The sequence below is a fragment of the Pieris brassicae genome, chromosome 10 (assembly GCF_905147105.1).
Source record: "Pieris brassicae chromosome 10, ilPieBrab1.1, whole genome shotgun sequence".
Lineage (NCBI taxonomy): Eukaryota > Metazoa > Arthropoda > Insecta > Lepidoptera > Pieridae > Pieris > Pieris brassicae.
The window spans coordinates 788309-804539 of NC_059674.1; the positions used below are offsets into that span (position 1 = coordinate 788309).

Genomic DNA, 16231 nt, shown 5'->3' on the forward strand with positions numbered 1-16231 from the left:
CAAAAACCGAACTTAACTAGCGTTAACCTACCTTTCCCGTCCCCCCTGTCTTTTGGCGACGCCCTTGAAGCCTTCACGCTAATAAGTTAAATTATTGATTACTAACAAATTATTAAAATAATAATGAAAGTATATATTTATTATCAATTTGGCTCCATTAAATCTGAAAGTCGTTGACGTATATGCTCAATAGGAGCTGGTGCATCTATATTTGGTTCATTCAATTCAACTGTGAGCCTTGCATCAAGTACTGCTCGGTCGAACATTCCAAGACTGCTCAAATACGGCGCTCGACGATGCTCAGGGTGCTCAATCATCCAACGGCAGTATTCCTTTACGCTTCTGAAAAAAATAGTTGACACGTCAAATAAGCATGAAGTATTTCCGAACCAATTCGACTTAGGGTCTATCAGGAAAAGAGCGTATCAATTCTTAAAATGCCGGCACTTCCGAAGCTTCTGGCAATGTTAGTGTCCATGGGGACGGTATCAGTTAACTGCTGTTAAATCCGGTTGCCTCCTATTACATAAAAAAAGCCTTCATATATACAAGTTGGACAACACAAATTGGCTAACGCAAGACTGCTCGAAGCGTCTATGGTTGTCAAAGACAATATTTCTTATAAAGGCTATAGGAATAGTTTATTTATTAATATTTATTTTATTTGTATATTTGTTTTATTTTTTTATGCCTTCAAACATCACATACACATGCAAACTTCAGAAAATATATTAGAAAATATACGCGTGTGTACACAAGAACTGTAGAAATCAAGCGCTAACCAGATTTGTGCAACTTTCTCACAAACGAGTAGCCCGCAATATCGCAGCACATATAAAATGTAAATACATAAATAGAAATATAATAATGCAAGAAAGCTGAAAATGTCCATCGAGTCAGTTTTCATCATTTAATTTCATCTAACATAAACATGCTATTCAAATCTAAGTAAACACAGTTTAAAATCCACGTACTACGAGTACGAGTTTTGTTTCTCACGCATTCACACTTAATGTCTTCTTGTGTTTGATAAGTTCTAACACTAACTTAAACTTCTCACAACTATTTACCATTTACCACTGACTAATTTACACAATTATTAGTGGTGGGACTAGCGATATACAAATTTTGTCACAACCTATTTGATGTTTTCAAACGCTTCTGATCCACATACAATGAAGATAGTGTATACTGCGTTATGCCAGTCGATATTATCATACTGCATATCGTTAGGGATGGAGCTGCTTTGTCTCCAATACTGAAAATTGAGCGCACCAAACGTGCCATTCTTAAAAATCCTATTGGAAACCTTTCCGATACTCAACTTCAAAATTGTCCAAGAAACAAAGCATTTAAATGTCAGACAATTATACTTGATATCAATATGCAGACTTTTTTTGAAACAAAAACCTATATATACCTAAAAAAAAACGTAATTTCTTTCCTTCCGAGGCCCTTTCATCTTTAACCACTTCCTTAAAAACAAAATTATCACTAACATTTCAAAACTCACATTACATACACTTAGAAAAATCTCAAAGAATATCTTGTCAACCTGTCCTATGCTGATACAGAAAATATTCTTATTGCGTAAAATTAGTATATATATAAATTTGTCTTATGTAGACATCATAAAGGTAAATACAGTATATATGTTAAAAGGAAGGGATTGGCTGCCCACAACATAGGGAATCCTAGTGCATTTTACTATACCTACAATAAAGTTCTTCTTTTTCTTCTATGAATAAAGTTTCTATTATTTTTTTAAATCAGAAGCTTATAAATTCAAAACTTTCTTATGTACCTGCAATGGCAATTGAAAAAAAAGGCTAATATTTCTTGAAAGGCTTGAAAAAAATAGCAAACATCGCTCCAGTACTTTTGCACTACTCTTTAAAATAAATATACTGTTTTCGTCGACATCAACAATACGTTGAAAAGTGGGTGTATACCTTAAGTTTGTGATCCCTTCCCAGACAGTCTTCAATGTGACGAGGTCCTTAGGCACGTGGCGTGCCGACTTCCACTGGTTTTTCGTGTCGTTCACTGGTGTACGCCATTGGTCACGTCGTGGTAGTGAACGTTCGAAGCATTTGACATAATTGGCACGGCTCTCTGCTTTTATATCCTTCGATATCTCTCGGTCGAGGGCTGCATAGCGGGATTTCTGTAGATTTAGTGTAATTTTTAAGTTATCTAATATTTAACAGCATCTATTGCTGTATAATTATGGTCATAGGATACTAGGCGTTTATTTATTTATAAGTTAATTTTTAATGAAAACATCACTTCACAAATGTTATACACATACACATCGATTTTAACGGCTTTTTCTCTCGGCCTACACCCTGTCTTCTTTGCCGATGAGTGCGATACAAATATAATGACGTGCAATTAGTGATACCTGTATCTTATATTCGATAATAAATATATTTTATTATAAAGATTTAACACATTCAAATAGGAAAAAACCTAAAACATAAACCTCATTATGAGTTACATTGATTGCTCACCGCTTCTTAAAAAATAAGGTAATATATGGAAGGAAAATGAATTATAACGCGTTATTTTCCCGAATGTGATATCTTATATTCTACAAGGTGATTATAACAATTAAATGGTAGGTCCATTTCAATTGATTTTAAACACTTGGCTTTAGACTTCTCCGTCATTGTCATACATTTCTTTATCAAGACCGACGACAAAAAGTTCATTCAAAATTCACATAAAAACACTTCTAAGAGTAGAACAAATATGACTTAATTCAATTTAAACTGGTTTTAATAAAGCTTATATATTTTGTCATAAAATGAACCAGGGATTTTTGTCTGAATAACGACAATGTTTGATTGTACCCTTTATTTAAGAGTTATAAAGTTTTGTTTACCTCTTTATTACCAGTGACGTTGGCGATTCTCTCATTTATTGAAGGTAGTTCCTTTGGTACAACTTTGAGACTTCTGGCTGCGTGTGTATCGAATTCAATCTGAAAATATATAATAAGAAACAAAGACTAAGACTGGTACTGCTCATCGAATTAAAAGAGGATATTAGACCAGTCTAATTGACTAGTCGGCCCGAAGACTTGAATCGCTAAGGTGCAAGAAGTTATATTTCAAGCTAATCCAACCGAGCTTTATACAAATAGTAGCCATGAATTATCATAATCTGTTCGAATATACGAAGTTAATTTTTGTATTACAGACACTTGAGCTAGGGAGTACAAGTGCACAAGTGCTAATTAAAGATTTATGTTGTCGCCTGGTAGAAAATACTAGTGACACCAGAGCTGATTCTTGCCTCGCTCAACGAATAAGTGCGTCAAATAACAAACGTCAACTGGTTTCCCAATCACGCGATCGACACGTCACTCTCCCGCCGCCGCGCACCACCACCCGCCCCCCTCCTACCTTCCCTCCCAGTGATACCTAAAAATCGCTTCTGCGCAGGCAAGAACATTTGTTCAAGATGTTTGCCGGTATCTATACAGCAATACGAGCGAGGAAATGCTGCCAGCGTACACTGCCACAGGGGCCAAACTATTTAAATTTGTTTGAATTTTTATTAATGTTAATTATTTGTATTATTATGATACGGAGATTTAGTATATATATAATAATAGTGGGTCCATTACTAACGACTTAGTTTTTGTCCTGCTTGTGTACATTGTTTACGGCCCCTGTCAAAGCCGCTATCGACCCCGAACATTACATACGTGTAAACCTCCTTGTTAAATTAAATAAAAAACTATTAATGAAACGATGGTACCGACAGCGGTGACGGTTTAAAGTATGATGACCTATTCGATAACCTTCAACACCTGTTGATTTACCATAAATCCTGATAACAATTTTTTTATAGTTTCATAATTACCTGAAAAAGTTCTTTGATTGTTTTCGGAGTAAATAATTGCGACTGCTGGTCACCTCCGAGCTCTTTCATGTAATCACAGAATTGATTTGCAATCTAAAAATATAATAAAACACCACTGAACTCAGGTCATTCGAATCCACGGTTGCGCACAATTACACGTACAGCAAAGGGTATTATAACGAGCAGGTGATACGATCAAAAGTTTCCGATGTTATTTTTTTAGGGGGCCAACAGGTTCACCTGATGCGAGGAAGAACCTAAATTAAATTGCTTTGCAAATACTTCTGTGTGCAGCTGGTTCCATATGGTACGCAAAATGAATGTCAGCTGCAGGTTTCGAACAACATCATCAACGCCAACAATAAACAATTTGTGGTTATAGAAGTGTATTAACTATTAAAATAAATATGAAGATTGCTTTCACATGTTTAAGTAAAGAAAAATAATTACTCTATTTGTAAGATCATCAGCCTTTTTGACCAGAGTCTTCTCGTGTTCTTGCTCAGGTTGCAGGTAGCGTGTTGCCCACGTTATCTGCTCACGAATGGGTTTGCGTAGAAACTCTTGGTGGATGTTTGGACCATCATCTTCTACCACACTATTCAGAAATAGGTTTACAAATATAGTCTATTTTAGTTTGGATTTCCGTAGAACGTAATCGTTTCCACAAAGGACTCAGTAAATTAATAAATAAAGCTTTTTATAAATTAGACGAATATTTAAATGATCCTAATCCTTGGTATTGATTTGCTCCAGTTCATATATTTATAGTTGCTTTGCCTTACAAACAATCTGCTCCAGCAGTCTTTTTTATTGATGTGGTGACGTCCTCTATATTAAGGTCCCGATGGAGGTCGTAATTGCGAATGTACCAGGGAGCCTTGACTATTCCCCTGAGCATTTTGTTTTGGAATCGTTGGATTACTTGGATGTTACTATTACTAGTACAGCCACACAGCTGGCAACCATAAGTCCATACAGGTGTCAGGACTTGTTTGTAGATCAATAATTTATTTTGTACTGATAACGTGGAATGCCTTCCGAGCAACCAGTACAATTTAGAGTAACGGAGATAGGTCGGAAGAAAGTGTAGAGAAAATAAAGTTATTTTGAGTTTGAGATTGACTAAAGGTTAAGGTTAGGGATGCATTCGGTACCGATATATATCGGCGATACCTTGGCTTTGCGGATATCGGTATCGGCGAAATTTTAATTTCGGATATAACGATACTTTTCAAATTTCGTGCTTTAAAAAAGTAATGAAAAAGCTCATTGTTTGATCTAGTGCGTTGTAAAGGAGGCAATAACTATCTATGCTCCTCTCACCCGCTTATCCCCGCGTATTCCATTTCGCTAGACTTATAGTTGGCCTTAACTGCTTTTGCGATTTCAAGCGCTTTTTTCTATGTTTTGACGTATGTATGAACACCAAATAATCCTACATTCAACGAGTCAGAACGATAGTATAATGTTGTATTTTAATTAATCTTGAAGGACTTGCCAAACGAGATGCTCCTATAATTTTACAATTTATCTTATACTTATAAGGATAAGATAATGTTATCTATATTAAGATAAATACCTGTGTATTTCTACGTCAGTATCGGAGTCTAATTCTCTATTAACGGTGAATGTTTTTCGCTTCGATAGAAGTGGATGTTTCGTGATCCTCCGCTGATTTTCTGTAGTAAGATAACATAATTTAAATTTCTCAAACGTATTAGGTCTATAGGACTCCCATATGCGTGGAGTGTCATGCTTTCGTTCTGCGAGCAAATAATGTATTAGGCGTCTGCAGAAAGAGAGAGATAGCGCGTAAGAAGCCTTTTGAGAGGTGGAAAGGGGAGAAGAGAAGTAGAACTTTAGGTCGGATCTCCTAACATCTATGTAGAAGGAATGTAGTCTACACTTTATCGAAGCCGATGATTGCGAAAGCGAGCTCGAGGATCTTTTTGATGCGGTCGTTGTGTACCCATGGAGGTATTTGTGGGTTTACCTCACAGGGTTCTCTGAATAGCAGAGTATCTGATATGGACTCCCACATAGCCCTGCCGCATTTAGTCTGCGGGGGATGCGTAAACGCCAACTTGGTATTAAACAAAAGGATTCCAACATATGACATCGGTAATTGTGTGTTGAGTGTTTTTTAATTGCGCACTTAACACTTACTAGTACGGTGAAGTAAGCATAGGAAAATTGTATGCCTTAGACTCAAAGAATATTGTAATTAATTATATATGCTTACCGAAACTGCATCTGTAATAATGGTTAATTAACCGTACTGAATGGCTTAGAACAAAACAGAAACTTAAATCTAGATTTTACATTTGACAATTCAAGTTTCCCACATCATACATTATACTATATCTACGGTATATGTTAAAAGGCTATTTCTAAAATGTATGACAATAATAGTAAACATGAATGTAAAAGAAATTAAAAAATAAATATATTTACCAGCAAAACAGCGTATTAGGTATGGTAGGCAGGCACATAATTCTTTCTATAAAATTGATTCGAAAGAGCCTGACCTCCTAGGTTGGTTTTTACACACAAAATTTCTCTTCGAAATTAAAACCTCTGGTGATTTTAAACCATGGGAATGAATAAGGGATGACTACTGGATAACTTGTTAGAATATGTCCTTTAGGTAAGCAATTATGGCTCGGACTTAAGCGTTTATTAGTACCTAACACCATCTTTTATAAGAACTGTAATACTATGAAACAGGCCGACATTGACAGCATTGATAGTTCACCGTAGTTTCGCTAGATGGCACTCAAATTATTTTTTGCGAATTTATTCACTACATTCATACATACAATGGAAACTCGATAAATCGAACTTCGTTAAGTCGAAATCCTCAGTAAGTTAAAAAAATTGCTATTCCCTTTCGCTGAACACTTCGCGGTACGCGGTATCTCAAATTCTTTAGACTTTGTAACTCGAAACAAATTTATTTCCCTACGAAGTATTGATAATACATATTTATACTCCATAATTCGATTTTTTTACGTCTTACTTGGAATTCCCCGAAATAATAGCAACGAAATCCAAAATGAATGTTCGGGTTCGAGGCTTAATATATAAACAATCTGCAAATATTTTAAATTTATATTAATATGTAATTCGTTTAATTATGTACAAAATATTTATTATAAAACTTAAGCTTAATTGTTATTCAAATTCGACTTTACGATTTGAAAACTCCTTAACTCGATTTTTTAGCAATTCCCTTGACATTCGAGTTATAGACATTCCACTGTATATTATAATTTTGACTGTTTTATATAAATACTTTTTATAATAGTTGTATTTGTATTTGTTGTATTAATTAAATAAATTCATAAATATTATAATTTTAATGTATCTTCAGCGAATGATTATAAATTACCTTTAGTTTCAATATTTGTATCCGTACCGCTTTTAGGCGCGTGAATATTAAGAATACCGCATACTTTGACAAATAAGTCTTCAGGCAAAGCTTCCGATAAAACTTCCATTTCTCGTTCGTTTATCTAAAACGCAATTAAATTCAACAAAACGAGAAGAGAGAATTTGCCGTTGTTTGATTTATTTATTTCGTAATAAAGCTGACATGAATTATATATAACAAAACAATTATACTAAAGCTATGGCCAAGTATGGAATACATAACATATATGAAAATATTCGAAAGGAAAAAAAAACAATAAAAATTGTATTTAACAAAGTATTACCTAGTTCGGCTGTGTGATGGTGCATGTGGGGTTGTTCTTCCTGTAATAGGAGGCACACGGGCAGGAGGCTAATGTTAAGTGATACCGCCGCCCATGGATACTCATTGCCCGAAGGGTCGCAAGTGCGTACAATATGAACAAGATTCAACATGCTGGTTGAAAAGGTTGGATTTCTTTCTAAGGCAATGTTAGCTTAGTAGATCAGCGTGTTATTTTCAAAACGGCATTGGTTACACAACAATAAACAGCTCTGTTTGGACAAGGATATATATCTTTGTGAGAAAAGACCAGTATCTCATTAACACGGTTAGATTAAGAAAAGAAAAAGTCCAAATCCCGTGCTTATAAATATATTTGAATTTGACATAGTTTAGATCCCAATTTGTATCAAGAGCGTAAGGCAGATCACCTGCATGCATATAGAAAAATAATTCATGAGACTCTAGTCAAAATACATTACGAGAACATGTATTACACTATTTCAAATGAATTGTTACTTACAGGTTCTATTCGATCTCTATCCATAACATCAAAAACGTTTTTCCAATATTTTTTATTTGTATGTATCGATTCAGCACTTTCATATTTCGATGGTTTAATATATACAATTTTTCTCGGTCTCTTTAAACTCATTATGAGCCTACTAGATTTGTTATCCCACGTTGCTTCGTACAATGTAACTATGTTTGTGTTTGATCAATAAATGTAATCATCATGTTTCCAATGGGTATTTGTGATTTAATGAACCTTATTTTATAATATGGATTAGTTTTCTTAATTGTGTTTGTATGAATTTCCTTGTCGTCTGTCTCTGAGATACGCTGTTAATTTTCAGTCTTTCACGAAGATTTCTTCTCCGTATTAGTCTTACAGGGAATTATTAAAGTATTGAGATTTAATAAGTGTTTTTTTTTATTAATCTACAAAAATTACAATTAGTTTCCAATTTGAAAACTATTCTAACGCTTGGCAAAAACAGAAAAGAAAGAAAATATTTTTTTTATATTAATAAATAAAATTTGTTAAGAAACTCGTAAGACTAATCTATAAAACCTATAAATTTGACGCTCGCTCGGTGTAGCACCATAAAGAATACATCGTGAAAATATAATAATAATAATTTTTATTTCCCTCTTCACAATATTGCATTTAACAGGTTTACATTCTGCACGTATTAACCATCTTTGTGAGAAGGTTGGTTCATATAATGGGATTTTAGAAGTCAAAGTCAAATCTTTATTGCATTCCGTATGTTTATTTTACACATGACATAATATAATTTTGTTTTGTTTTGTTTGTACTGTTCCTAGGTCATCAGGGTGCTTAAAATAATAGAGGTTTCTTGGTTAACTCTATATTAACCACTCGCATATTGCAGTAGAATATGAGCAAAATAATGAAAAGTTAACCGCTATGCACTAAATACATGCAACTTAACAGTCAAAGAGAATGCCAACGTCTGGCTATACTCTCGGGGCGTAACACCAATGATTTATTTAATTGCTATGAAACGAATGACTGTAATGTAGAAGAGAGTGACTACGTCTGGAAATACTCTCGGGGCGTAACTCCGTCGATATCGGTAATCATCACGCTTATAAGTGAACAAAATGTACAGCCATGGCAGGTACATAGGATATCGTCAAACTTGATATCTCAGGAATGGTTACTCTTAGAGAAAAAATGATACATACATTTTCGTAGAAAATTTTAAGATCTATAACTTTAGCTTGAAACGATTTTTGATAAAACTTACCGTTTTCGAGAAAAAAAATCACTTTTGACCCCGAATAACTTTTGAGGCACACATAGGATCGATTGTGATTTTTAAAACTTTATATATGATGGTAAACCCCAGCTCTCCACAAATTTTTGGCTTTCCGGGAATTTTTGTTATTTTCCCACTATTTTTATGTTTAAATTGACCGGACCATAACATCACCGCATACATGAATTCAACTACGACCAGTCACCACAAGTAGCACCCGTTCACGAGTATGACAGACAGACACAGACATCGGCCCCCTTGCCATATTTTAGGGAGAGAGAAAACCTGACGCATGGACAACATGAGATTGTAGGTCTGTGAATAAAATAATTGAATTTAAATTAGAAGTTTAAAGATGTATGATTTATAACATTATGTTAAATTATACTTTGAATCGGTGGATCGTCTCTGGGTTATTATTGTTAAATGGTATAGCTTCCATATACGCGACACTAAGCCAAGAGTAACATTCGTAAGTTTATTCAGACTGCACTCGTGTCAGATATCAGAGGCTTAACACAATATTATGGAACTGAAAGCGTCAACTTAGCATAACATTCCACCTCGCTATATTCACTTGTTATTTATAATTGTAATGTCAATGTATTGAAGATGCGATCAAATGTCGTTTTTTATCTATTTTTTTCTTTGGTCTAATGAAACTTAAACAAACTTGCTCGCTTAAATAGGTGGATGCTTTGTCGTCGCGTAGAGATGTGGTGTCACTCTGCATCTTCTACCGTATTGACCGCGGAAAGTATTCAGAGGAGTTGTTCAGATTATCCTAAAGCTGAATTTGATCCTTCCGATAAGCAGAATACGAAATTCCACCCATCTCCAGATGACACACCTCGACGTGCATCGTTGCTGAGCGTTTTTTTGAGAATGACTTTGGTGCTGCTTATTAGTGGCATAAGATATTAATTTAACCATAAACAAAGATAAATATCAATGTTATCTGTCACCATATTAATGCGTGACTGAGTTTTCCTGTCTTCTGATATTGTTCGGAATTCACTGAATTACACTTCACGATTTGATGGATATTTAATTAAAATTATTGAACATGACAATGGAATTTTAAACGTTCTGTATAATAATAACAAATATATTTCAAATATTGTGTCGGATTTACAACTGTGATCAAAAAATAACTCGGTGAACGTTTTCAGCAAGTCCATGAGACCTTTCGTGGAGTCGTTTTAGAGACCTTGCTGTGTTAGTAAATAATTTGCTATTATTATTATTTTATTTATTCCTAATATCCATTGTAATTCATAATTATGTATTTACAAAAAATACATATAGAGGGAATCTACTCAACTGAAATTGGGACATATACACATAATGTTTCTCGTGTAAATAAAATACAATTTTGTAGTGAGAAATAAAGTTCTTTAAACATTAAACATATTCGCGGATACTTGACGAATACGACTTCTTCAATACGCTGACTTCAATACGGTTTAGCGCTGCGAATCCTTAAGTTCTCACGTCATTTTCACACACATATATATATCCTTTCTATGACATATTTTCATAATCATCTTATGATTTTCCTTTTGACATAGGTGATAATTGAGAGCAAAAATAGAAATAATAATAAATAAAAATTAAAGAAGATATCCTGTAGCAGAGATTGTTAAACATGGGCCGGGCCTGCTATGTGTTTTCTTATAGTTTTTATTAATATGACAATATTATTGATTACGATTAAAATCAGATAAACATCTGTATCTGTGAACGATACAGATGTTTATCTGATTTTAAAAAACCATAGATTAGAGATGTATCAATAATATATAGCAAAGACAATAAAGGACAATAACAACTGGTGGCTATACCCTTTTCAGAGAGATAAACTGTGGCTTCTTAAATATTTTTTTAATTGAGTTCAAATAACGTTTGATAACGTTGTTATTTCCAAACATGTCGCAGTTAATAAATAATTCTAGTACCACTTCTGTATATTATATTGTATGGAATACGTAAAATAAAATATTGTAAGTTTATATACTGTGTTTGCAATATTAAATTTGCTATAATTCTCGATATTGCAACACAGTAACTGGTAAGTTCAAGGCTCTGTTTGCAATAAATTAATAATTACAGAAATCTACACCCATAGAACAAATCTACATACTCTGAAGTATTTCCGATCTAACTCGACTTAAGATCCTTCAAAATAAAACCGTCACCGAGAGTGTCAAACGTTTACAAACCACATCGCTTTTCTAATGTAACATATTGCGATTATATTATATTATTTTGTAAAATAAATGATTTAAAAAAAGAACTTAAAATTAGTAACAAGAGAACTTAGCATTATTATTTAATTCTTGCCTTATAAAAAAACATCCCTAAATACACATCAAGTAACGACATGAATCACTTAACAATTAGAGATTTTTAGCTAGTCACATTATCTTTGTCTGTGTTTGCTTATTCAGTAATAAACCGTCTACATTAACACCCGCCTAAAGACGAATGATGACTTAATAATTTGTGTAAAGGTTAACACGCTCCCCACATTAATCTTAACTCAGTTTAATGTACCTCCCAAATTCCTGCAATTGTTAATTGTTTAGATTAATTAAATCCACTTATCACAGTCACTGTTTTCCTTACATATTATAAAATTAAGGAAAAGAATGTTTATATTGATTTATAAACTTGAACTTGCTTAAACATATATAATTTACACTACCTACATATGTGTAAATTGAAGGATATAAAAGATAATTGTTCAAAAGAGCTCCAAAGTTTTATTTGAATAATATGTTTTTTTTCCCAAAAAATATGATATTAGTCTGTCTATAACCATTAATATGTATCAGATAATATATCAGAAATTTTTGAGTTACTTCGTTAAAAATTTGCTGTAACTGACTAAATACAAACATACATTCGCAATCAAAAAGATTTTTAATATCTAGAACTCGCATATACAAAAGACAATATTCACTTCGAATGTATTTCATTTACAACTAAAATATTTATTAGGTTATTATGATAATTAAAAATATTATTATGTAACAACGTATAAACACACAGCAAACGAGAACAAATGTAATGGGGACCGCCAGGATATTGCAAGCAATTTGTGATCTCAACTCGAGCACATTCTCGTTTCACACCTGTTTAATTTAAATACTTGGGTCTTAACTGTAACATATATATATATTGTCTACAACTTAATGAACTGAACGAAAATAACTAGTGCATGGCTCAGATCTATAAGAATAACATTACTAAGATGCTCAGTTCCGGTATTATATTTGTTAAAAAAAAAGATTTTTCGTTTTAAATCTCCTTACAAAGCGTGGTATACAAATTAGAATCCTCTTGACTGTCAGGTGATGGAGGCTTCGTTAATCAGCTTTTAATAACCGTATTATAAAATTGAAGAGTTTTTAAATATATATACCCTACAGACTTCTATCTATATATCAGAAACTACTTCGAATTACACAATTTTTCGTATTTGATTGGTAGAGTGTTGTATATAACTAAATGCTATTAAAATCAGTTCCGTCTTAAATACATAGTTAAAATCAATTATGACAGTGACAGTATTCATTCATTTTACCACTATTTTGTTTATAAAAAAAACTATGAGAAAAACAAAACCACTTATACTGTAATTTTGAATACGAATCAGAAGAAAATTAAATTTGAGCTCATTTCAAAAACATTCATGAAACATTTACACTTGGATGTCATAAGATTCATCCGTAAATAATTGCAACAAATTAGGTCGTTCTCTCATTAATTGTTGTAAAGAGATTTTTCTTTTGTTCAACGCCATATTTATATCACTTGAAGACTCTTTGACTGTCGAATGAATTTCGTACGTGCTTCCGTTACCACTTACAGCACATGTGCAAGGATATGGGATTTTATCACTTATGGTTTCTTGACTAGAGTATTGTGTTTCAACAGTATGATACGGTTCTTTAGTCGCAGAAAACGGTAATTCTCTGTAAACTACTTCTTTTGGTTGAATCATATCAGGCGATGCAACCCTCGCAGGGTGTTCGCCCAATATTGCCGTCACCCGATTATAATTCTCCTCTGTAAAATCTAAATACAAAGGCAAAAAGGGAAAAGAGTCTTGTCTAATCAATTCATTACATTTTCGAGCTGGGCAATCTGGAAGTTGTCTATAATGTTCACAAAGTAAAAGTTCTTCCGAAGATTCAGTTTTCATTGGAATATTAGCTTCTACAGGAACAGCATCTATGCTCATAGCTTCGGCAAGGGAAGGCGATGGAGTTGGATACTTATCACATCTGCATATTTGGGACTTTAAGTACTGTTTTATGTTCTCATACCCGTGACATCTGGCGTACATATACTGCCTCTGTAGTCTAATAAATGGTAATTCTACATCAGAGTTTAACGTTTCTCTACTTCCATAACATGGTGGAATGGGATCTGATAAGTCTCCTATTAATATAAATGGCTCTTTATCGCACACTGTTGGTTCATTGTCGCATTCTTGAAATTTAAATAAATTTATTAATTCATTTTCATCTACAAGTAGAGAAGGTGCATATTCAGGAGATTTCTGTATTTCATTCAATTGTAAAACCACCATTTTCTCTAAATCAAGCAAGAAAGTAGATTGTTCAGGTAATAGTTTAAGTGAAAAACCGATAAATTTGAGGAAAAGTTGTAGTACTTTAGTTATCTTTTCTTCCCACTCTTGATTGATATTAAAAAATGGAATTTCTTTTTCCTTAAAAGAATCAATTATTTCCTGATTCTCCTTAAGTTTAGAAATTTTTTGCATAATCTCGGCATCATGGTGATTTTTTAAAAGCAAATTTTTTATTAAACACTTTTTACGCTCTAAACTCATTACGTACATAGAACTTGTAAATTTTTCAGCCTCTGCCTGCCTTAAAAAAGCTTGTATAGCATTGTTTCTTTCATGAAGAGCTTGACAAATAATAGTTTCATTTCGAAAAACTTCATTGCGAAAAAGATAATTATAATATGTATTTATTTTCTTAACTTCCGATAAAAGCCTTTTTCTTAAGACATCTTCAAGTTTCTTCTTTTCAATTTTTAATTTTTGTTTAATATCATTATTCAATCTTGATATAATAGAAGCGTGAGTACTGCTTAAAACAGCTTGTATCTCAGTCCTTAAATGAGCTTCTAAATCTTGTAAAGTCAGTTCATAGAAATTGGAGATTTCTTCTACCATTATCTTACTTTTTTGTTTGTAAATATTGTCATAAATTTGCTTTACCTTTTTGACAACCGTTTCTCTTTCATGTTTAAGTATATGTTGCCATGATGAATCGTTTTCTTGTACCAACTTAGAGAGAGATTTCAGGAATCTTGCACGCTCACGTTCTAGTACCGAGTTAGCTATTTCCAATATTCCCTCATGAGTTCTACCACGGTTGATTTTTGATGTAAAAGGAGGCTTCAACTCTATTATTCCGATAAGTAAATCACTAGGTGAAATCCAATCACTGATATCATCTTGCTTGATGGATTTCCTTCTTTTCAGATTTGCTTTATCCTCTGCTTTGATACCAATAAACTTATTTTCACAATATTCATCGTCTAAATAGATTTCAGCATACGTGCTACTCACTCTATTTTCGTGAAGCCTAGTATTTACTATATTATATTCCATATTTTGATATTATTTAAATACTATTTAAAAAATACTTTGTAGAGATAAAATTTTCAAAAATACAATTTTCATGAACTGAAATATTACGTCAATGTCAATTTTCTTTTTTATTAATTCTAATATACTAAATTTTAAATGTAAACTAATCGGTTTCTAAATCGTAAACGTTATAACTAAAATACTCATGTCTCTTTTGAATCCAGCCTATAGAAAATTTGACAGAAAGATCCAAAGTGTTTTAGTCAATTACATTGATGTACTATTAATGAATAACAGTACGCTAAGTAAACGCTGAGGTCTTGGATGACAGATGGCATACACACACACAAGTAACATTAGTATCATGAGAACATACTTGTTTATAGAAATAGGTCATAATATATATCTTTATATATCTTTATTGAATACTTTCTCTTCGTAATTAGAATCTTAGTTTTCAATAAAATTTCATTTATACTGTTTTTTATCATAATAATTCCTTTTCATAATTATAACAAAGTGACTGGGCCACGAAATCTATTGCCCCATAAAAACCATTTTTCTTATTCGCAAGACGCTTTCGGCATTTAAATGGACGTGTAGACAGCCTACCTGTGATTAGTAGAGGTGATGCAAAGCGCACCCCACCGCCTGATTTAATTAAATACTTCCCACCCACTATTTTCACCTGACGTACTTGGAACCCTGAAACCAGTAGGAGCCGTAAATATTTCTTGCCGGTTGAGTCAAGTTCATCTGCGTATATAAAACTAAATTCATATACACTATACCTTAAGCAGAAACCCAGAAACCCTGGGGATGAGGTCGCAACTGATACAGATTTAAGATTTAATTTCAGTCTATAAAAGGGTATGTATTGTATTCAGATATTTACTGAAATGTTTCATGAAAAAAAATTCGACATGACTAGTGTAAAACTCGGTGACAGTTGAGTTCCAAAAATATTGCCGAGCCGACAATCGTACGCAAAAATTGACAAACAACTTGCGAAAGTACAGTCGTCTGCTTCGCAATCTGCGTAAAAGTAATGCTGTTCTCTTGCGACGTATCGCCCAGTCATCAGTGTGAGCCCGGGCAAACATGTCCGTGGCAATGCAGATTCGTGCGTAAAGTGCCCGTGTGTGTTAATGAATGATCCCTAGATCCCAGTCGCATATTTTTTTTTTAAAATAGGGGTCAAACGGGGAGAAGGCTCACCTGATGTTAAGTGATACC

General features: G+C 33.3%; 2 protein-coding genes across 2 annotated transcripts; both read right to left on the bottom strand.

Moving 5' to 3' along the window:
• Positions 1-121: 121 nt before the first annotated feature.
• LOC123715339 lies at positions 122-8221 on the bottom strand. Its single transcript, XM_045670310.1, has 8 exons — positions 8094-8221; positions 7268-7391; positions 5456-5555; positions 4324-4471; positions 3874-3966; positions 2888-2986; positions 1953-2167; positions 122-342 (listed from the first exon to the last, which is right to left on the bottom strand). Exons 1-8 carry the CDS (start codon positions 8115-8117, stop codon positions 144-146), a joined length of 1002 nt encoding a protein of 333 aa, XP_045526266.1. The 5' UTR covers positions 8118-8221; the 3' UTR covers positions 122-143.
• A 4398-nt stretch (positions 8222-12619) lies between these two features.
• On the bottom strand, positions 12620-15054 carry LOC123715780. Its single transcript, XM_045671075.1, has one exon. The coding sequence runs from the start codon at positions 15014-15016 to the stop codon at positions 13067-13069; it is 1950 nt and encodes a 649-aa protein (XP_045527031.1). The 5' UTR covers positions 15017-15054; the 3' UTR covers positions 12620-13066.
• Between the last annotated feature and the right edge of the window lie 1177 nt (positions 15055-16231).

Coding starts and splice junctions, on each gene's coding strand:
- LOC123715339 (XM_045670310.1), bottom strand. CDS start 8,117: ATGGATAGAGATCGAATAGAACCT. Junction 5,556..7,267: donor TACAAATATTGAAACTAAAG/GTAATTTATAAT, acceptor ATCTTACTACAG/AAAATCAGCGGAGGATCACG. Junction 2,168..2,887: donor ACGTCACTGGTAATAAAGAG/GTAAACAAAACT, acceptor CTAAATCTACAG/AAATCCCGCTATGCAGCCCT.
- LOC123715780 (XM_045671075.1), bottom strand. CDS start 15,016: ATGGAATATAATATAGTAAATACTAGGCTTCACGAAAATAGAGTGAGT.